Source organism: Montipora foliosa, chromosome 13, assembly GCF_036669935.1.
Source record: "Montipora foliosa isolate CH-2021 chromosome 13, ASM3666993v2, whole genome shotgun sequence".
Classification (NCBI taxonomy): Eukaryota; Metazoa; Cnidaria; class Anthozoa; order Scleractinia; family Acroporidae; genus Montipora; species Montipora foliosa.
Window position 1 is genome coordinate 36,795,411 of NC_090881.1, and position 24,300 is coordinate 36,819,710.

Here is a 24,300-nt window from a genome sequence, read left to right on the forward strand (position 1 = left end):
CCGCGACAAACTTTGTCAGCCAAAAATCCAAAGATTCAGCGCTCATCTCATCAACACTCGTTTCTAAATTTTGAATACTGTCAAATTTAAACTTTGAATCCTCTTTCCTCCAAGTTGGCGTCTTTACTTTTTCTTGAACTTTCCCAATCGCCAAAAATTTTGTAAGCCTACTTTGTGGCATACCGAGTAGCCCTTGGAACACAACTATCCAAGTAATCTTTTGCCGTGTGTATGTAATTAACTTTTGGTGCATTCATATCACGTTTAGGAAAATCCCTAAAGAGGCCCGAGTGTTTGAATCTGTTAAAAATAAGAGCAGCACGTGTTTTATCGGGTCTAAAAACACTCGCCTACGCCTAGTGTTTTTGTGCCATAAAACACTTCTGCTCGTTTTTTAAATAGTACTTCGTTCACCGTGAGATTCATTGTCCTATAGGAAATCCCTGGGCGATCTGAAACAGGTGCCAAAGGGCACAACAAACAAAAAAAAAAACAAAATTTATAATTGCCAAACGATGGAGGCAATGGAAAGGTTTCTTTTGCTTATTTTTGTTTTTTCAAGATTGACTTCTTCTAATGTAAAGTTTTGCCAAATATCAGCTGTACCGGCCGAAAAAACACTAGGAAAATACCATGTATGGCCTCTCACGCGAAAACATACACTTTCCATGTCCCCGGAATACCGTGTGGGAAAAAAAAACAAAACAAAAAAAAAACTGCCCATTCATTTTCCAGAAACGTGTACTCGTCAAACAGTACTTCGGTTCTTCCCTTAATTTTATGTCACTAATGCCAGTCTTCGTCATTAATTTAAAATAGACCTGCGATTTCCGGCTATTGCTTGTTTTATGCTCTCGTGCCGCGGAAAAACCTTGGAGCCAACATCTCCAGATTTGCAACTAACGTTGGAATGTTTTTATTATCTATATATGGGCTTATCTATGCCTCTTGAAATGGGAAATTTCACATGAACGTGTTGGATTCAAGGATTATTGTTTCGGCTTATTGTTTCGGCTCATGGATTAAAGAACGACTAAAGAACGACATGGATTAAAGAACGACTTACATTCATGTGTAGCGTTCTTGTTTCGGCACATTGATTAAAGAACGAGTTAGAATCATGTGTAGCGTTCTTGGGAGCAACTTCCTGCGGACCACGTTAGCACTTCTCTTCAACACTTAGTAAATAGATATTGACCTCCTAGCCGCCTGCAAACTGCGGGCCACGGTAGCAGTATACGTAGATTTAAGGAGGGCGTGAGTGGCCGGGTATTCTGAAGTTGCTCCCAAGAACGCTACACATGATTCTAACTCGTTCTTTAATCAATGTGCCGAAACAAGAACGCTACACATGAATGTAAGTCGTTCATGTGAAATTTCCCATTTCAAGAGACATAGATAAGCCCATATATAGATAATAAAAACATTCCAACGTTAGTTGCAAATCTGGAGATGTTGGCTCCAAGGTTTTTCCGCGGCACGAGAGCATAAAACAAGCAATAGCCGGAAATCGCAGGTCTATTTTAAATTAATGACGAAGACTGGCATTAGTGGCATAAAATTAAGGGAAGAACCGAAGTACTGTTTGACGAGTGCACGTTTCTGGAAAATGAGTGGGCAGTTTTTCTTGTTTTTTGTTTGTTTGTTTTTTTTTTTCCCACACGGTATTCCGGGGACATGGAAAGTGTATGTTTTCGCGTGAGAGGCCATACATGGTATTTTCCTAGTGTTTTTTCGGCCGGTACAGCTGATATTTGGCAAAACTTTACATTAGAAGAAGTCAATCTTGAAAAAACAAAAATAAGCAAAAGAAACCTTTCCATTGCCTCCATCGTTTGGCAATTATAATTTTTTTTTTTTTTTTTTTATTTGTTGTGACCTTTGGCACCTGTTTCAGATCGCCCAGGGATTTCCTATAGGACAATGAATCTCACCGTGAACAAAGTACTGTTTAAAAAACGAGCAGCAGTGTTTTATCTGGTTTAAAAACACTAGGCGTAGGCGAGTGTTTTTGAGTGTTGGGAAAGTTCAACAAGAAATAAAGCTTTTTGGTATCCGTACGAAGGAGCACCGAGATTTAAGATACAATAATTTTCGAGTAGAGTCGAATGGCGTAAATTTTGATGAGACCGTATCGAAAACTTATCATGGAGGTCTCAAATATTTAAAGCGTGCACCTTGCGTTGCAAAACGTGTGCTGTGATGACTTGAATGATGAACATTTTTCATGCCTCGTAAATTGTTATGCTACCTATCTAGAGAATATCAAATGCTTAGCAGCACACGTGCAAGCCCTTCACTTTTAAACCAAATCGTAATTCAGCAGTATTTGGTTATCGAAAATGATCTGTGGGTATTAATACTCTGAATAGGATTATGCCTGCTATGTTGTGCGGTCAAGCTGGTTTCAAGAGGAAGACGTCCCACTGTTTAAGGGTAACTTGCGCCACTCGGTTGTTTCAATATTCGGTAGATGAGAAGTTAGTTTGGGAACGAACAGGACATCGGTCCAATGCGCTGTTTAATTAAGAAAGGAATAGTGTTGAGCAGGAAAGAAATGTCAGCAAAATTTTAGGTCCACCAGTCATCGGGGAAAACTATAACGAGAGCAATGTAAAGGCGAAGATGGTGAAAGTGAAGACAGTTCGAGATTGGGTGATTTGGAGTGTGAAGTGAGCGATGAAATTTTAAGTCAAATTCCCATTCCGAATGTTACTGAAACTAGTCAAGTCAAATCAGGCAACATTGGATAGTTGTGTCTTCAAAAACTGCACAAATTAATTTTGTGAACAAGGGGAAATTGTAAAATAACGAATTTCTGTTCTAACAAGAATTTATCAAGGAAGTAATTTTCTTTGTCATCTGTGGTTAATGTTTTTGTATACTGCCTTTTGAGGAATAATTTGGCATTACAATTAACGTGATCTTTATATAAAGTTTAAGCACGCGACCATTTTGAGCCACCCACGGCAACCGCAAGTGAGCTGATTTGTCTTTTAACTTGTCTTGTCACTACTACCTTTATATTGCTAAGGCTCGGTTCAAACGTCAATCTTTTCATGTGCCGAATCTAATTCAAATGAGCGAAAACAATTGATTTTTCTCATTTGCATTCGATTCGGCACATGAAATATTCGACGTTTCAACCTAGGTGTCTTTTCTCCATAACAGATGATTAGGTTAAAAATCTAAAAGACACTACTATCCTAGCGTGCGAAATGTTCATTTCCGGTTAACGTCCGCCTATGTCACTTTTTCTGCTAAAATTAAGTATGAGATGAGAGTTTCGACTTTGATGCGTGATATTGGCCGTTTTCACACTAGAAGACGAACAAATCGTCTGGACGGACAAATCGTCTCAGACGAACAAATCGTCTGATGTGCAAACGGGACGAACAAATCGTCCGATATTTGTCCGTCTGGATAAACGATTTTTCCAAGACGAACTGCCCGTCGAGACGAACAAGTCGACGACAGTACGACATAATTCATATCAGACGGTCAAATGATTGATTTTCTCGCCGCGAGGAAATGGGACTAGCCACAGAGCGAGGTATTATGGGAAGTTTCAACATGGCGGAAATCAAGAAGAAGGCAGTGAAAAACCGTAAGGAAAGTGTTGAAACCATCATCCCACAATTGCTGATTCCTCTTTTCGTTTGGGCTTTTAGCCTTCTCGCCGCCTCTGGTGGCGCCTAAAGCAGCAACTGCTGCACAAACTGGTATTACTAAGTTTTCTGATTCAAGAAGTTGGAACTTGAGTACCATCGACCCGCGACACCAGAAATCTTTGCCCAACAGACGTTTTCTTCCGGGGAAAAGTTTGCTACACTTGTGCAGCGTGGCGGCCATTTTGCTTTTAGAACACAACTTGAACCTAGTGCTAGTTTTTTTCGCGCTCAAATGTACTGATTTGTGCTCACATTCTCCTGGTAGTATGAATTTAAGACAGACAACGTTTCAGCATATGGCCGTCTGGAATTCAAATTCGACTAATAAATGTCAGATGATTTGTCCCTCCAGACGATTTGTTCGTCCTCTAGTGTGAAAACGTCCATTTCCTTTAATTGTTAACAAATCAAAAATTCTACACAAGGTTTTGGAGTGCATTCTTCTGCGACTACAATGCACCAAAGTGCAGTTATTTTTGCAATAAAGTGAAGGGCAGGAGCTTCTGCAGCACACTCGGTCGTTATGAGTTTGAGACCTCAAAACTAAAGGCAATATTAAGTACCAAAAAACTAAAACTTTATTTAAATAATTCAATCTTTTAGCTTTATTATGATATATAGTTTGACCCTATACAGCAATACGACAATTTCATTTTTCCGCGGACATCTCATTTTCCTTTACCGAGACCTTAAGTGTTATGTTTATAACATTGTGATTGCGGTAGAAACCCTTGTACTATAAAACGTAATTCAGGAAACTCTGACAAACGAGGACAGAGCCTAATGAGGCTCTTTGTTGTCACCATACGTTGAGGATATTACACGGTGAAGAGAAAGACATTCAGACTGCGATGTCATCAAAACAGAACTCAGTATTTGCAAAACACAACGCAATTCTCCCAAAACACAACACAATATTTTAACTGAAGGTGACTTTTGTGCGGTAGATTGTTAAGGCGGCTGTTTTGACAAGCAATACTGAAACTTCGGTTGGCATTTAACAGCGGATCATGATTAATCACTCAGCAACTGTTGAGATTCTGTGAGATTTGAATTCCTTCATGATAAAATGGGTTCCGTGTATAAGACTTTGACATGACCATGATGTTATGTGTGGTCGCAAAAAGGGGTTTCTCTGTATTTTTTACCACATGAGTCAGACGATGCTCGTTGACATCAGACGTAACGCCAATTTCAGTTTTTCACTGAAATCGATATTGGTGCCTACTGAGCACCCTCTAAATAGATTTTCACCCACCGATTCGCTTGAAATGATTTACGCTTGGAGGTCTTTGGGACGTGAGTACTTTAATACTAGAACTTAATAGGTTATATTAGGTTTTGGGTCTTACGTGAGCTATTGATATATAAGTGCGAGCTGAGTGCAAGCGAAGATCTTTAAATGCTACTTTCCTGTGAAGCAGTTAGTTTAAAAGATGAGAATTGTGCAATTTACTATAACGGCCTGCGTTGCGCATCATATCTGGTATGTGATTTTGAGTTCTTGTCTAACAGCGAGCGGAATCGTTGTTTCGCCAAGAAATCAAACAGTTAAGGAAGGGGACGATGCCTTCTTCAACTGCACGAAATACGAGACCAATGGCAGCGACATAAGTGGACTCAGATACTCGTGGAGCAGGCGTAATGATGAAGCTGTGCTGTCTAATACAAGTCAATTGATTCTTAAGAGTGTTAGCAGAACCGATACAGGGTTTTACACCTGCACTGTGACAAATGTATCAGCAAACTGGAGTGAAGTGGTTAACGCAACTTTAAGTGTATGGCGTAAGTACAGTCTTTTACAATATCAAAGTTTATAATGGGATTAAAAGTAGGCCACAAATGTGACAAAGGCGCAAATCAACTCGAACTTACTTGACGCATTATCGTGCTTTTATCTGCTCAAACACGCATTAGACGGGGATGAAAGTAGACTTGCGATGGTACTTCAGCTGCCCTGAGGATACCTCTATCGTTCTAAGGTTACAAAGTACGGTACATCAGCTTACAAAGTAAGGTACTTCAACCCCGTCCACATTCAAAGTAGAACTCGGGAATGATTTAGCTTTGAAAAGTCCTGTTCCTCTTATTGTTTGTAACTCTTCATCAAATACAAGTTGCAATCTGAAACACCAGGACCCGGCTGTTTAAAAGCCGATTAACGCTAATCCCAGATTAAATTTCTCAACTCCCAAATGCTGTGTAACGCTGATATTCGGCAAAAATTTTCATTAGAAGAAGAAGTCAATCTTAAAAAACAAAAATAAGCAAAAGAAACTTTCACCAAAAAGTTGAAAACATAATGCAATTTTGACGCTAATCCTGGATTAAGTTAATCGGCTTTCAAACAACCGGGCTCAGGAGAAAAAGGACCGTGGAGCGTCGAAAAGACTGAGTGATAAAAGTCGGCGTCGTTAGCTTTAGTCAGTGCAAAAAATAGTTCTGCCAGATAAAAATATGTAAAATAAACTGTTTTAGAAATATTACTATGTGATATACCTGGGGCAAGCAGTTAAGCATTGTTTGTCTTTCTCAAATATGATCACCAGACAGCCTTTGCAGAATTACGTTTTCCAAACGCCCAAATCGAAACCCATTAACCACTTTTTGTTCGCCGTACTGTTTTTTTCTTTTTTTTCGGACGACCCAAGCACAAACGGAATATGATTTGTGTCTGGTTAAAAGTTGAAATTTTTGATCGAGTTAAGATACCCGCTCTTGCTTATCGGTGCACTATTTCTGTAAAGTATTTTTAAACATCTATCACGCAGATTTCATCACTCGCTCGAGAAAAAAGGTACATCATTGCCAATTTTTGTTTTAATTTTCCACGCCGAGCCACGGTGTAGTTCACTGCGCTTTTCCATTGCATCCATCGTTTAACAATAGAAGTACCCTGGAGTCATTAAACGCCTAATTTTAAATTTTGCTTTGCTTGTTGTGCCCTTTTGCACCCATTTTAGATCGTCCAGGGATTTCCTGTTAGGCAATGAATCTCACCGTGAACGAATTCTCTAGAACAAGCTTGTTCTGCAATGTTACTGGTTATCCCCCCACAGATTCAATGGAATCTGACGAACCCTTCAAGTGCTATTATTTCAAACAACGTAACCTTAGATATTTTGAATGTTTCAAGAAGTCAACATGGACGATATTTGTGCCAGGCATACAACGTGCTGGATCCAGTAATCCTAAATTTGGATATTTGCACGTGCAATGTAAGAGTTTATAAGCGGAAAAAGTATTGGAACACAAAACAGAATGTTGCTTTGTAACTAGGGATTATTTGCTGATGTCATCGTTTCCTTATCCAAAGGCTGTTTAAGGCCCTAGCAAACGGCTTCGACATTTGCTTCAACATTCATTCGATTTTGTTGAACGCTGTTGAAAGGTTGTTGAATGATGTTGAACGGTGGGATGGGAAAACCGTTTCAACATTTCATTCAACAAAACTTAGCGAGTGGCCTGATAATTAGTTTCAGGCCCCAGTGGTAGTCTTTACCGAAGACGTCCCTATGACAGCTTCGCTTTTCCAGCCCATCTATGAGCGTTTCTATCTCGCCAGACTTCCATTTTGGTTTCTTTGTTTTGTCCGCCTCCTGTGCTTTTCTTTTCTTTGTTGCAGTGTTAATCTCTACTTTAAAATCGTCTGGCGTGTCATAGTCCTCCATTGTAGGATCAGGTGATCGAAATATTATGGCCCGGACGTACCGCAGCCACACACAAAATTGTCTTGCTTTGCTACCGTCTTTTCTTAATTGCGCATGCGCTTGCTCAACGATGTTGAAAGAGCGGGGCAAATGACTTCAACTCAGCTTCAACATTCCGAACATTCCAGAGAACAAAAGAAATGTTGAACGGATGTTGAAGCCATCGATTCAACATCGTTTCAACTCGTTTCAACACGTTTCAACACGGTGCATGGAAAGGGGGTGGCAAACGCTTTCAACATCGTCATTCAACAAAATCGAAAGGATGGTGAAGCAAATGTTGAAGCCGTTTGCTAAGGCCTTTACTTCAATCATTGGATGCGCGATCATGGGCACGACACTAAAATAATTGTCACGGCATGTCACGAAAGTTAATTTAACATAGATTAATTGGGGCATGAGGATGTGTTCTCTCCAGTCTAATTGGTATATTGGTTTAGGTACCACAAGATTGTTTGGCATGGTTAAAAAAAACTTAAGAATTATTCAATACAGTAAACCAAATTAACTCGTGATAAACCAAATGTACTGATTTACGATGGTAAAAAATGGAAAAGCACGGTGACACTAACAAATTGAGTTTTCCTTAGTAAACGTCGCTTTAATAAGGCCAAAAATGCGTAAGTGTGAACTCAACCCTTATGATGCAGATGTTTCTACAGGAACTGGGTTTATTTCTTTCTTAAAGTGATGTGATCGCGCTCTCAATCCTTGATAAACCCAAAATAAATAGAACTGACCTTAAAAATACATCCAAGACGTAGCTTTATTGAAATTCAACTTTACCTGCCAAGCTGATGGAAAGCCAAGCCCTTTGGTTTCGTGGTCGCATGGTTTAAATATCGCGCCTGGCTCAGGAATTAACAGCTCTTCAAGAATTTTTGTTTCGCCTAAAAGTGAGGAAGACTTTGGGTTCTATATTTGCACAACGCGGAATGCAATTGGAATAGATTAATTTCATATGGAGTTAAATTGATCTGGTAATGTAGTTTGCCATTCATTTTTGTTTCTCGGCCTTTACCCGGTTTTTTGCGCAAAAATTCTCGGGGAGACTTGCTGGGCTGCGCTGTCTGTGGATGATGTTTGAAGCACAGCTGTTCAAGTCAAATCAAATCATTCTTAATACAAGAATTCTTTACTGGAAAATCAACTATGTCATGTCAAAAAATAAAGCAGATTTTGGCTGAGGTGTAAAATTAGTCCGATCATGTAGAATAATTTGGCACTAGTTTTTGACTAGTGCTGGCCAGTTTTATAAAACACAGGAGCGAGACAACTCCCACATATTCCTGTCACGGCGTTTTCACAGACCGATTTCTTTTTGGATTGAATTTCCCACGAAAGAGACTCCTTTAGGAGCCCGATGACCAATCACAGCAACTAACTTGACGTCATAGCGTTACCGAACCGGAACTGCCTTTGTTGTTTTGCGGCAAAGGTAGTCCAAAAATAGATTGGTCTGCAAACATGCCTGACGTAAGCTTAGTATGAGAGTTGTTCGCTCCTACACATGGGCTACTGTAAAACAAGATTATTTCGCAGACATGGAAGGCAGAGTTGTTAGTGAGGGATTTCGCTTACACGCAACATTCTAAGATACCAGCTTCAGTTGGTGGACGATTGTTTCTTCGCAATCTTAAACAAGTGACCAAGTCATTTATACTTTGGGAACATGTCTAACTCGGTCACCTGGCCTGTGAATGCAATCGAGGTTGCTGCTTTCGCCTTTACAATAGAGGCCTTATTATGTTTTTAAATCTCTCAGAATAATTACACGCTTCTGAGAAGACGAAAGCAGCATAATTTTGCCCCGAATTGTACTCCTTGGAGTCCCAAATAAATCGCTATGGCAACCGCGTTTGCTCGATTGAGAGCAAGAAAATCAAAACAAATATGGGACAAAAGTAGTTTTTCCTCTTCTGAATAAAAACAACTTCCAAAACCTGAAACAAAACGTAGCGAATGATTGGACAAAAAGAGTATTCAAACATAAATGATAGTTTTTTTTTTATAGCTGAATGGAACATTACAGTTTTTAGACATAAATCCATGTTCGAGAATCGATCGAGAAAAATTGGTTCACTGTATAATTAACTAAAAAAGCGCACGGTTCTTTCGAGCAATTTAGATTCAATCGATACTAGTGTTTTTTTGTTTGTTCTCTTTTGTTTCCAAACAACAATCCTAATTGTCGTTATCGTGTGTTTTCCTTCTTAAATTGTATTTTTGTAATGGAAACGGATCTGCATTAAATCAACAACGAGGTCAATAGCAGGCTCGATTCCATTCATTGGCCAGGTGCCACAGCCAATAAGCCAGGTTAAGCAGTCGTTTGACCAAGTAAAATCAAGGGTCGAACGTACAGGCTAGTACTTCATGGAAGTACCTAATTAAGTGTCCTTATTTTGCAGGGTTAGGGCCAAGGTTCACTTACATAATTTATTAGACTGAGTGCACTATCAACACGTTTGTTGAGGCTTTACTAGTAAAAATCAACCGCTTTATGCTCTTTCTCTTTTTAGCAAAAAATTCCAAAATTTCCATGGTAGGACAGGCTTGGAAGGATCCCAACCACAAAGGTAAACCCACAGGTTATTTATCTGTCAATAACGGCCCGATGAATTAACGACTCATGAGATTTTATCCTTTTTAGAGTCAGAGCGGTTTTCAATTCAGTGTCATAAAAGAAATACCAAAGTAATTTCTTCTACCAATTACAGAAGATGCAAACAACACAATGAACCAATCCAAATTCGTATCAATTCCATGTAACTTTTTCAAAGCGCGGGAAAACTTGCGGGTGCAATTAGCTATTGCTGGTTTTCACTCACGTGATCAACAGCCATGTTTTTCAACGAAAACAAAAGGAAGCGTTTGCATAATAATAGAGTTAAATTCCCGGAGGATTTGGTCGGGGCACCAACATGGCCGCCTTTTCTTTGTTTTGGGCACCAACATGGCGGTCGTGACGTCATGTGAAAACCGAGAATTGGTTTGGTTTTCCTTCTCATTGGTTGATAGAGCAAGTTTCAATCGAGTGTCGTAAAACCAAAACCAAAGTAATTACTTTAGCCAATCAAAAAGGACAGAGACAATCCATTAAACCAATCGAAACTCGAAGTAGTTACATATAGCCGACACAAAGCGCGGGAAAATGTACACGCGCGAACCACGATTAGTTTTGGTTTCACTTCTGATTGGTTGAAAAAGTGGGGCGAGAACTTTAAACCAATCACTGAGTGAAGTAATCCATAATCAAAGCAATTCGCCTATTACTTTCTACAATCAATTGAAAATGGCTCTAAACCGGCGAGAGATTTTCAAACTAATTACTAAGCGTAGCATTTGTAATCGCGTATTTTTTCTACAGTTAATTGAAAACTGGTACTGCTCTTAAAGTCCTTAAAGTGCTACTACGACGAAAATTTTTGGTTTTCTTTTTGAATTTTTTCAACGTCAATTAAGTCAATATGTTCAAAATAATACAATGCATTTTCACTTGGAACGATAGAAGCGAGATAAGTCGGGAAATAGCCAGCCAAAAACCGCTAAAAATCTGTCCACCATTACTCGGACGACATTGGAGAAGCCTGCGTTTATTTTGTAAGCAGTCTTCACGCAAGACTTTGCTCGTGACGCCATACGCGCATCGCTTCGTGGGCGTTTGACAAAGCGAACAAGTCGATCAAGGAGTAATGTATATAATATTAGCAAAAAGCAACTCGGCGATCTCTCACATTTCATAGACGGCATGGGAAATTAGCCGCGTTTATTTTGAGCGTTGCGCATATGACGTCAGACTCCAGGCGATCCAGCTAGACCCAACCGTTTTCCTCGCTCACGGTCATTTGCCGTTCGAGTAATGGCGGACAGTGAAAACCGAAAAACTACGTTACAATAATCATACTTTCCGTGGGAATTTTGAGATAAAAATTGGCATGATACCTATTTAGTACGTCTATTTTCAAAATCTAAAGAAAAAAGGACATGCAAAATTTTCATCGTAGTGGCACTTTAAACTTGATCCGTACCGAACGTCGATAATTATTCAGGTTACATGTACTTGTAGATTGCAGTTACTGTAACATCATTCACATAATTAACTTTGAATGTCAAGTTAGTTGTACAATAACACGCAACAGCACTGGACTTAATACCCCCAATTTTCCGTAGCACAGAAAGAATAAACATGTATTTTCCCAAAAACATATGACACCCTTACCTCCCCACAACACGCAGCCACCTATTCACAACGGCCACTTTCTTCTGTCCTCAAAATGGCCGTCACTCGTGGAGAGCTTTTTCTGTATTTAGTATAGGGTAAATGCAGCTGATTTTCTTTCCTCGATGAGCGGACTTAGGGGACCTATTGTAACATAAATTGTCTGTAATTCCTAGAAACGAGTGATGTTGAAGTTGGGAAGAAGAGCATGGAGATACTTCGTGACGCTAAGAGTAATTACTCCCATTTCTGCACATAGCTGTTGATTTTCGTATGAGGTTGTCACTAAACAATTAAACGGCATCCAAACATGGCGTCCGATCACGTGAATGACACCCAACAATTTTCGCTTTTGCATTTTGTTTATCGTTGTGCCGTAGTACATTTTTTTACAGAGAGTTTAAGGAACGACGCAGGCCATGGAAATGGCAACACCACAACTGAACAAAAATATCTTTGGCCAAAAGAGAAAATCGTGCTGAACGTGCGGCACGAATTTTAGAGCATGTTTTTGTGGTTTATTGAATATCAATCACGTGAAATCACCAAATTTGAAGTTTTAACGACAACATGAGAATATAAATGCGGACTTTTTATTATCTGTTTTACTCTGAAATCGCTCGTACCTAAGGATAGTTCGCCAATTGCAACTTTGTACTACATGAACGAGGTGGGATGATCTCGACAGTGTCACGATAGTGCAAAGTTTTGTTTGTTTGCGTCGATCTTAAATTCCTTAGTTGCTACTGACAACGGCTATGACAACGACAACACAACAGAACATGAATATTATTGGTTAAAAGAGAAAAAATATTCGTTCTGCACGTGCGGCACGGATTTCAGTGCATTTCTTCGTTGTTCTCTACAAAACCACGTGAAATCACTGAATTTAACGTTTGCCGCGGGACAAAAACGTAAACATACAACTGTGAACTGTTCATTTTTGTCATTACTTTAAAACCAACAACATTTAGAGATGAGTTCGCCCGCATTGTATAACGTGAATATGCTCATATATTGCTAAGTGTAGGGCCAAAATGTTTCTGGGAACTCCCTTATGTCCTTGTGAAAACCTGTAATTTATATTTCTTTTCTTCTCTTGTGACATTGTAACACTCTTTTCTTTCCAGGCCTTAGAGATACTGTTATTGCTGGCATTGCTGGGGTTGGAGGTGTCTTTTTTCTGGCGATCGTCTTTATGAGATTGTTATGCGACTGCCGTAGACGCAAGAAAAGAAGAGGTAAGACTGTAAAGAACGTCATGTCAAGTCGTCTTTGCGCAGCGTCTCTGCGCTCCGCGTATTCTCAAAGCTGCTTTAGGGATCTGCAGTTATATCAATCATGACATGCTCTCTCCTTTCAAAGGTCTCTTTGGAGAAAACGCTACCTATCTGATGTGACATTGTAAAGTGGCTTATACAAATATAGATTACTTCATAGAAAGTGCGACGTACGGGTTTTTATTCACGAGATCCAATATACTCTGGAAAACGAACTAGTGAGTGAATAAAAATCCGTACAAAGCAATTTCTATGCTGTAATTTGTTTATTATATATCTAACAAGAATTAAACATATACTTGGAGTCACTTATATTTTTCCCTGATGCCATGACCTTACATGCAGAACAGCAAAAAAATCAAGACTGGCCGAAGTGAGCGAGCGTAATAAAACAAATCCGGTTTTCCAGTCCAGCTACAAGAAGACAAAGAGCCTATATAAGCTTAAATATTACTTCCCACTCAGAATAACTAGAAAATACGGGTGAAGTTGCAAATATAGAATTGTTGAATGTTCATCCTTTTTGATTTCGTCTCGATAAAATCATGCAACTAATGGTAAACCCAGATGAACAAAACGGGAACCCCAAGTCACGTTTTCGAAACACAAGGGAGCTTACGAAACGAGGACGACGACGGCTACGAGGACTTCATTTAAAAATACAAGTTCGCGTTATTCATATCACTTCGAAACTATTTCATGTTGTTTCGCGTTAAAAATGTGTAGTAACTGTCTAGGAATTAAACTGGTATGAGTGGGTTGGAAGAGTAGAGAGAGAACTGAAAATTCATCGTCATGTGCTAATGTCCTCCACAGAACCTTGAATTCGGTCATTTCGCGTCGTCATTTAGGATATGACGGTAAAGAAATGTACCAAAATGTAAGACGCACGTGCAGAGCGTGCAGAGCCATTGTTTTTGCTTACTAAGCCTATTGTTTTGTAGCGTCGTCGTTGCCGTCGGCGTCGTCGTTTCGTAAGCTCCCTACAAACTTCTTGTGGACGCTGATTTCAAGACTCGCGCCTTGCTTTGCTCCGATTGGCTAAGTGATTCTTCTCTAGACGATGATTGGTTATCTTTTTCACGTGTGAAGAATACTGTACGCGAAGCTGATTGGACGTATCACTTCCTTTACATGTGAAATATAGCAAGTATAGAAAACAGTCATTTCTCTACATTGTCTTAATTGATGGCTCTCTCTTGTTTGTATCAACAGCCAGACCCATGCAACCTGTTGAGTTTAACGACCTCCGCTCGCGGTGAGTTAACTCGTTACTTGACGCTTATTTTACTACAGGAAGCAGAAAACATACAAAGACTGCTTGCACTGCCTTTCTGAATAGTCGAGAAGCAGCAAACAATCCGAAAGCGTTCAAAGCGGCCACACTGGAACACGATACTAGCAATCCCCAGTTCCCCGACGCTCGCTGGCTCCAGTTTTTGGCTTATTCGCGCAGCCATTTTGCACGCCCTCTTGACTTTCCAGAAAAGGAATGCCTGTTGTGTAAAATACATTAGTGATATTGAAGCATCACCGTTGCAAATTTTTAGGGAACGTTGTGTACAAAATAGTTTTCAGTTGACTATTTCCTTGGGGATGTGGTGTTTCCGCTTTGTATGTGTAGAATGTGCGAAAGATACAGCCGGTCGTTTATTGAGACGAATTTAGAATATATGAACTTTAAATATATTTGATCTGCGGAATGAACATAAATAGACCTTTTCACGGTTTTTGACGCCATATTGGTTTGGGGGGAGGGGACAGAAGTGGCTTAAATTTACAGTGAACGTATGGGATTTTGACTTAATTCAAACCTCTAATATATAGATTTAGCCAAACCTAAAGGCGGCGCTCCTTGGTTATTTATTCTTACCGCCCGTAGTGTTAGTGAAAATAAAAGGTTTCGAATCCTCCGCGTTTTGATGTTTCAGATTGCTGCTTTAATAATTAAATCATTTTCTTTACTTTCTTCTATAGAAAAATTCATTGCCTGACTAGTGAATTCCACGGTAAATTTCACGCTAAAAACCGATATCGCATGAATCACGAAGCGGTGAGTACGATATCGGTTTTTCGAGTGAAATTTACTTTGGAATTCACCAGTTTGGCAATGAATTTTTCTTGCACCGCATGCGTCGAGAAGCCTGAAAATGTTCAGGACTTCAACGGGGTTTGAACCCGCGTCCTCGCGATACCGGTGCGATGCTCTAACCAACTGAGCTATGAAGCCACTGACGTTGGGAGCTGGTCACTTCTGGGTCCACAATTTCCCGTGATAAGTGATGATGAGTGAAAGATATATATGAAATACATCATATATTATTGCACTGCGGGTATGAAATCAAATGAAACCATGTTGCCTCCCAGTTATGAGCGCACATGGTTTCATTTGATGTCATACCTGCAGTGCAATAATATGTGATGTATATCATATATATCTTTCAAACACAAGTTCAGCCCTCCTTTTTTAACAAACAAAAATTCTCATTTACCGTGGGCTTCAACAGCTAAATCCAGACGCTTCCTGATACGTTTCACAGCTGAAGCCAGTTGCTACACTGAAAGCCATCATTCCATGATATGACAACTGAACTGACGCATAAAAAATACGAATAGCAAAATAATACACACACTAAGAATTATAGTGCTAAAGGGAAACCAATTTTCAGTGTAAATACTAACCCATTCTTCGTCTCACCTCCAAGGACAAAAGATGTTGTGCGAAGGCCGTGCCAGTGGAATCGACGCACATACAGTTTATTTTTTTCCAGCTTTCATAGACATCTTTCGCTATATAAAGCTGTCGATGTGCCTCCTTCCATCTGCTATTACTTGTTTTTTTTCTTTGTTTGGATGCAAGGCGGCTACGAGGTGTAAGAACCTTTCGACCCGAGCCCCTTCGCCTGATCTGGCTTTCGTGGACATGAATTTTATTTACACAGATCCCAAAAACTAACACAATATGCCGTCAAAGTCCTTCGTATATTACCAAACTGAAGTTTAGAAATGATATTACAACTTTGGCACGTCTCACTGTGTCGATTAAATAGGATTTCCGTCATTGATACTGGCTTTGAAAAAAGAACCGTCGGGTCAAAAATCAAACAGCCGCACATGCGCAATAGAGTGCCACAGGCCCTGTAAGGCCTATCGCTTTGCATTCCTCTTTTCAAAGAAATTTTGCATTGCAAAGCAAACGTAAAATCGAGAATAGACCCATATTCCTCACATCATGGTCATGAGTCCAAATTACTGCTATTTTTGATAACCCGGCAAGTAAAAAGCGAAATTTCGGGGTAAGAATGGCAAAACAAGTTTGCTTTTGGTGAGGAGATTAATATTGTAGACGAAAAATATTTTGGTTTAGGTACACCATAAGTTGATTTGCAATGTCCCCAGCACTTGTGCACGAATAGAGCGTTTTCCCTCACGTGACCAGAAGTCATATTGGATTGCTGAAACAAAAGAAACTATTTGCATAAAAATACAGTTTAATTCCCGGAGGATTAGTTTGTAACACCATCATGGCCGCCGTGACGTCATGTGAAAACCCTTTATGCAAAGCCTTTAGACTCGACTGAATATCATTAAATACTATTGGAGTTAATAGAGTGGTTTGCAATTGAGTGTCGAAAGTAGTGAGATAATTACTTTGGTTTATGATTACTTCACTCAGTGATTGGTTCAAAGTTCTCGCGCCATTTTTTCAACCAATCAGAAGTGAAACCAAAACCAATCGTCGCTCGCGCGTGAACATTTTCCCACGCTTTGTGTCGGCAACGTATAATTACTTCGAGTTTTGATTGGTTTACTGGATTGTCTCCGTCCTTTTTGATTGGCCAAAGCAATTACTTTGGTTTTGGTTTTACGACACTCGATTGAAATTCGCCCTATTACATATTCTTGAAGACTTGAATAATTAATTTCTTTTTTTCTGGCAGTCGTGAATTACTTTTCCTCAGCATAACTTGTTCTGTTTCACATTGTCTTGTTTGCTTCACAGGTCTAATGATTCGCCACGTTCTGCAAACGCTAACATGCATAATAACATGGTAAAACTTATTCCTCAGTATACTATAAATTGGTATTTGTAGTTACATTAGAGAGATTTAGCATTCTTTTCGTGAAACGGCGAACAACAGGCTGGTGCTCTTCATGAAATCATGAAAATTCTCTAAATTTCTTTTTCTTTTCAGAATTTTTTTAGTTTTATGTAACTTAAAATCGAAAAATGAGCCAAAATCAATGTAGTTTGCAATTATTGAGTGTCATTAGAGTGATGCTCCGGTGGGAAGCCGGATGGTAAACTAAATTATTACATCTCTCAGATAATCCGCACACTGTGATTGGCTAAATTAGAGGGTCTACGTTACGGCTCGCTAAATATGCGTTTTCGATAAAACTTTCTCTGGCAAGTTTTTCATGTGTTTTCTGTTGCATAAACATGTTTTGACGCTTCTTCGTCAATTTTAGTCAATTGAACATGATATCTATGACCCTTTGTGTAAATTTCGGGATGGAATCGGAATCATGAATCATACGTTAAACTCTTTTACGACTCACGAATCTCTGTTTTAAAAATCCGGGAATCATGACCGACAGCGACACTGAGGAAAGCTACAAAAAAATACATGCGTTAATTAATTACTTCCGGTCCAGAGAATGTACAAAAAATCACTTTAAAATCATTTCATTAATCATTTAGGTAAAAACCAACAAATGAAAAACACATTAAGAAGACTGATAATTAATGATTTCCCCTCTATTCCCGATTATAAATTGCCTCAGAATAGATAAAAACATGATTTTGTTATTAACTTAATTTTCGCGTCATGTTATGTTCGCGACACTTAATGTTTGCGTCACTTTCATTGCGCGATCTTTAAAAAAAATGCGAAACTAAAGTGTCGGGAAAATTTCATGTAATAAGATACTATTAATATCTTACCAACCTCGTTTTCTCATTTTCTCGGGCGGTAATTTACAGTACGGGCCTCGAACTCGTTTAGTAAGAGGTATTTTTTGGTTGTCGATATGCCCAGGATTGACGCTAATTAGATGCACGCGGATTTCAATAAGCGTCACGAAGTGTCCCCTTATTCTACTCCCTAACTTCAACATCATTCATGTCTCAGAATACAGACAAATGACGTCACAAAGTGTTCCCCCCAAATGCTACTCTTCAAGTAAATTTACCCTAAGCCACAAATAACGCAAACCTTCGCCCTTACCTTATTGCTGGAAATATGTAACAAAGGTTAATGGGACACTTTCTGATTGGGCGTGCATCTTATAAAGTGTATTCCTGGACAAGTGCGCCCGTTTCCTTGCAACTAGTTTATCATTAAGCTAGTTCAGAAAAAACGCAAATTTCGGTCTGGCGTTTGCTGTATTAACATGATCTCTTCTCTAAATTAAATATTATCGTTAATTTCTAGTTCCTTTGAATTTACTGTTATAGCTAATTTAGGGCACTGTGCCCCTGGACTTGTTGTAGCAGAGAAAATAAGGAAACTGAAGTCATGTCCCGAGTTTCTAATCTTTAGGAACCGCTTCTTTCCGCTTCACCACTTGGGATCAAGATAACACGTTTCCTCAAATAAAGTCAAAAGTCTCACATGAAATATCTATTATTTTTTAATAATTCTACTGAGATTGATGAATCCTTTCAAAAGCATTGTCGTGCTTTTTCCGGTCTTTGCAGGTACATGAACCACAAGGAACAGAGAATGTGCCACTCATGTACACCACTATGTCGCCCTTAAACGAAGAAAATCCTGAGTGGGAATACCCTAGAGAAACAGTGCGCATCGAGAAGTACATTGGCAAAGGGGCGTTTGGCCTTGTCGCTAAGGCGTTTGTAGATGACCTTGGAATTGTGGCTATTAAAATTCCAAAAGGTAAAACAAAATGAGGAAAAAGGAGAGAGAGATAGCCCTTTTGAGGGCTTTCATACTCATAAAACGCATGTTACACTAGGCAATTTTTCGTGCAATTTGTCTCTCAATTTTGTTGCGGCACAAGTTGCAACACAAATTGCCCAGTGTAACATACCCTGTCACAAGCATTCCACCCAACATTCTTGCTGCCGCCACCGTTGCAAGAAGTAGAAATCAATTGTACTTTGGGCGCGCAACGCGTCTCGCAACGCTGCAACAAGTTTTTCGATCCTTGAGTGTAGTGTAACATCTGTCCTGCAACTTGTATCGCAACGTTTTGCGGCCCCAGCCAATGAAAATGCAGGACCTGCATTGATAGCATTTTTCTCTAAACTGACCCAGTCATCCTGGGTAAACTTGTTGTATTATTATTATTAATTATATTTATATTATTATTATTATTATTATTATTATTATTATTATTATTATTATTATTATGTTCCTTTAACCTCGTGTAATCATCGAAAACCGGACAAGTTGCAAGAAACGTTGCCTACATGTAGTGTAACACCCATCAAGCAACTTGTTTCGAAATGTGAGGACTTTTTTTCGCAAGAAAATTGCGAAACATTGCCGAGCATAACAGAGGCTTAATTGTCAATACACATGAATAATGATGATGTCACAAAGTGTCTTTTTATTGAGCCTAAGAAATTCATGTTCTACTTTTTGTTAGGGCTCTGGTTAATTTTTGTTTGTGACGACTACATCGAGGATTGTGAATCTGATTGTCGCTTTATCGGTCGGAGGGTACCACATATGTGCATATTAACGGTTACGTGAGCAAATACTAAAATATGTGCACAGATTAAAACTGTCGGATAAAGTTATCTGGGGCCTGGGTTTTCAGTTCTACAAGTTTTCCCCGTATGGTGTGAACTAAGCCTGGCCCTATCGTTGTTGTGTTAGCCAAAGCAATACAGTCCAACAAGGAAGCTCTTTTGGCGGAGTATAAACTTATGAAGCGGCTTCAACATCCCAATATTATACGACTGATGGGAGCTGTGACGCTGTCAGGTAAGCTTTGTACGTTGTTGAAAGTAGTTAGATTTTAGGCGTAGCAACTCACCTTGTTTGACACAACACACAATATGTTTGGACATTAGCAGGTCAGGGGCCGCTTAGCGCTAACCGTTGTTGAAGAGGTATCAAAACCTATAGGGTTCCATGGTATTTAACGCTAGTTAGCGCTAACCATGCTTCGAGCAACCCGGGCCAGGATGTTAAACTAATGTAAAATGAATTAATTAGATGACGAGGACGATGATGTCAATGACTATGATGATGATGATGATGATGATGATAAGTGATGACGAAACTTGTTTGGGCGGTGTAATGACGACGACCTACGAAGACGACAACGACGATGATGACGACGAAGAAGACGACAACGACGATGATGAAGATAACGATGAGAACGACGACGAAGACCACAACGATGACGACGATGATAATGATGACGATGACGAAGACGAAGGCGACAGCGACTACGACGAAGGCGACAGCGACGATGATGACGACTAAGAACACGACGACGACGACGATGACGATGACGAAAACGAAAACAACGACGACGATAACGATGATGATACTGACGAACCGATGAAGAGAATGATGATGACAACGAAGGTTATAATGACGATAACGATGATGATGAAAATGATCTCTAGAAAAGTAGTACCATTTACAAGTTTCCTTGTTGCTACAAGTAACGAAGCTGCCTACACCGAGGGGTGACGACGACGATAATGATGACAAATGCGAACAAGATGACGATGACAATCATCGGGGCGATGACAATTGCCTCTTCCAGGAGAAAAACGAACGATTCAAAATAGTAATATTTTCAAAAAGGGCGCGCCGTCGGCTCCCACTGATACCAGTTTCGTAACTGAAGGAACTACCGACGTTAAATAAAGAGGCTTTACCTTTACCTCTAATGTAAAAGTTATAAATTTGTTAAAACTACTCTAATAAGAATCATTCTAAAATTGTTCAAGTGACGTGTCATATGAGAATCACGTGATCCAATCAGCCTCGTTCAGACCTCCAGGAGATTGTACCTCTCTCCCTCTCGTGTAGGATTCATTTGTGAAATCTGATAAAAACTGTCTCCCGCACTCCCCTCGTCAACCAGTTCAGATCTCTGTCCAAAATTCGTACCTCGTCGATCGATGTGAACGACGAACGGACGACTTCCCTTATTGTTGGAAATAGTTAGCAAATGCTTAGATTTAACGGGACACTTTGTGTTTGATACCAAACATGATCCTTTGCCCGCAAGGGCTACGGGTCAGTAGCCCATGAGGCGAAGCCGAATGGACTATTAGAGAGCTTAAGCATGACGTTTACGCCAAACGGGAAACGTCGGAGTGAAATTAGGGTTTTGCCAAAAATGTAAGAACCCTGCCTCATATTAGCTAATTTCAGTCCTGTTAGCTCCAGATATCAAGCAACTTCTCAAAGGAACGAGACACGTTAAAATGAGAGAATTTTGATGCTTTTATGATAAGCAGGAAACTGCCGTTTCCCGTTTGCCGTTGGCCGTAAACGTCATGCTTAACTTCTCTATTGACCCGCATTAAAGCGCAGGATTTACATTAGTCCACTCGTTGGGTGATACTAAAAGTGTATAGTTATGTTTGATAACTAGCGCGAAAACCCCCAAAACGAGTTCCTCTTGGCCAAATGGCCCTGCTGTGTTAATTTGGTCCACGCGCTCTTTGGTTAAGCACCTATGCCGAGTACTACCTCAAGCTCGTGCCCAGAGTCCGCTTTTCTTTTGGTCAGCACAAAGAGCACTGGCCCTAACCATTTTCAAAGCAGAACGTCCGCAAATCACAGACTTCCGCCTTGTCTACTCAGTAATTATTAACAACAGTGGTTGTCAACGGTTACAAAAATGGACCTTCACTACGACTGTGCATAAGTTGAAAGTGGCCAGAATCCATGGGTGCTTTCCATTATGCCAAACCGACCGGTCAGAGATAAGTCGGAATACCGAAGGAAAATGGAACGACATTTTCCGATTAAACCGGGCCAACAAATAGGAATGGCTCTTGCCACTTTTTATTCCTTTTCCGAATTCCCTAATTAGGGCAAAGAACCGGTTTGTCAAAAATGCAAATGCGAATTTCGTCGGAATATTCCAACCGAAATAAGTGGACACCTCCAGTGGTGATCCCTAATATTCCCGTCGGAAGAAACCGAAACGGACCTTTCCATTTGATTTCCGACCGAGATTTCCGGAATCTTTGGCATAATGGAAAGCACCCCATGTTCTTGGTGCTGACCAAAAGAAAAGCGGACTCTGAGGATGACATTGAGTACTACCTGGTATCTACCACAGACACATGTTCTTGAACATCAACTGTTTCAAAAGTTCTAGATATCATTACTGGGGTTTTTACTCATCTTAATATTTTGAAATTCTGCAGATCCTATCATGGTAATGTTCGAGTATATTCCATACGGTGATTTGCTCGGATTTCTGAAGAGGAGTCGAGGTCTTGATGACCAATATTTCAACGACCCTGACATTAAACCGAAAAGTTCTCTTACATCAGAGCAGCTTTTGAAGTTTGCTGGAGAAATTGCTGATGGTATGGCATATTTGAAAGCGAATAAGGTATTCAGTAATTCTGTTGAATATTGTCTCAAAACGCAGGATTGCTCAGTACAATGGCAAAATTGGAGTCGTAGTACTTAATTGATAACTGTTAAGGTAAATTTTCAAAGTTTTAATGAGGAAACAAATCTCTTTACAATTTCTCGTAAAACTACAGCTTCGCTGCACAGTTTCTAGGGTGGATAGTCGAAGTCGCTGTGAATGAAAATTAAACTATTTCATATGTTTTAACGAAACAGAAAAAGTAGATTTTCATAAACGCAGTAATGTGTGGGGGACCTGAATGTATTATATATTATTTATCATACTACTACTATTTATTATACTCTCTTCGCTTTAATCGTGTCGTCACGGCCGCCTTCTTGGTGTACAAAACAAAACACTCAAAGGACTCATCGTGCAGACCTTGGTAATTCATTTCTACCTTGAAATGGTTGTCTTGCACACGGATGCAAACAATCTTTAATTAAAGCGAAAGTAGACTATGATTATTGACATTTTGCCATATTCTGTGGAAAACATTACAAGACATAAATACAAAATGGCAGACATGCAGGTCATTAGATGCAAGCAGATTTCGTCAGATTGCGTCACGAGGTGTCCCCTACCTCTTCTCCCCAAATTTAACATTAATCGTTTCCGAGAATGCAAGCAATTGACGTAAAAAAGTGACCACTAAGCTCTGCTCCTTAACCAAACCTAAAAATAACAGTTTTTTAGCAAGTTCTCATAAAACCTGCTATTGTTTGGTTTTTCAAGTCACTGTTTCAACTGTGTAGTCGTTTGCTTTTGGCTAGGGTAGCTAGCCAATCACATTATATGTTACTGGAGGTGCTACATCACCTAAAAATAACGCTAGCACTAACGTTATCGTTTGAAGTATGTATCAAATGCTAAGAGTTAAGGGTAAACTTTAAGGGATTGAATATCAAAATTGTACAAATATTTCACTTCAAATTTTTTACTCTGTAGATAATTCACCGAGACTTGGCAGCCAGGAATGTGCTTGTGGGAGAAGAAGAAACATGTAAAATCACGGATTTTGGCATGGCAAGAGACGTGCAGCAAAATTATATCTATTTTAAACGATCGAAGTCGAAGGTATGTGGAAGGTTTCTGGTCACCGGAAGTTCCTCGCAAGGGAAGTAAACACTTCAATATCTGTATCATCGAAAATACTGTTTTCCTGCTCTGGAATCATGACACCATGTTAGCTCCCTCGGGATCATTATATATCCCTTGTTAACATTCAAATCTGCATTGTGGCTGACGAAGTTCGGTGGATCCGAACGAAATATCCCACTTTTAATTCTTTTAATTGCGCTCTGAGAACAGACATTTTTTTTATATTTTAAAATTCAAGCTCTGCTGTTACGAAAACGTCACATTTTTGTTATCCTGGGCTCATCTAAAAATTAACTGATCAAAAATAGTTTGTTGGCTATTTTCGCAGTCTTATTTTGTCTTTTCAGTCTTTGAGGCTGAAAAATATTCCATTAAGGGTGCGTTCGCCTGACCCTATTCCGGAATAAGAATACGTAGAGTGAGGATTTTTAAAGGGTACGATTGATGTTGTGAAGCAACAAGGATAATAAAGTTTCCAAGAGAATTTCAGCAGATGTTTGACAATTTTAACGTGAATCTCCGTAAAAATGAAGGATTTCTAATTTCTATTCCACGTATTCCTGTATCCGAATACGGAAAGGAAAGGAACTTCATTTAAGTGTCTTGTCGTTCTAGCGCTGGAGCACTGTTAGTATTGGGGACACTGTAAACTGAAATTAACAATTTACACACCCAACAGCAGTACAAGTCAACTTTTAACTTTAATCAGAGCTTAAATATTTTTT

At 39.5% G+C, this 24,300-nt stretch overlaps 1 protein-coding gene across 1 annotated transcript; it reads left to right on the top strand.

The window, feature by feature from the left end:
* The first annotated feature begins 19,735 nt into the window (after positions 1–19,735).
* On the top strand, positions 19,736–23,982 carry LOC137981942 (tyrosine-protein kinase SRK3-like). Its single transcript, XM_068828970.1, has 4 exons — positions 19,736–19,839; positions 22,260–22,450; positions 23,423–23,551; positions 23,923–23,982. Exons 1-4 carry the CDS (start codon positions 19,782–19,784, stop codon positions 23,980–23,982), a joined length of 438 nt encoding a protein of 145 aa, XP_068685071.1. The 5' UTR covers positions 19,736–19,781.
* The last annotated feature ends 318 nt before the right edge of the window (positions 23,983–24,300 follow it).

Bases quoted from the DNA above. Each gene is read 5' to 3' on its own strand.
- LOC137981942 (XM_068828970.1), top strand. From the start codon at position 19,782: ATGAAGCGGCTTCAACATCCCAATATTATACGACTGATGGGAGCTGTG. The intron at 19,840-22,259 runs GTAAGCTTTGTA...GAAATTCTGCAG, and splicing joins GGGAGCTGTGACGCTGTCAG to ATCCTATCATGGTAATGTTC. The intron at 23,552-23,922 runs GTATGTGGAAGG...TTGTCTTTTCAG, and splicing joins TTAAACGATCGAAGTCGAAG to TCTTTGAGGCTGAAAAATAT.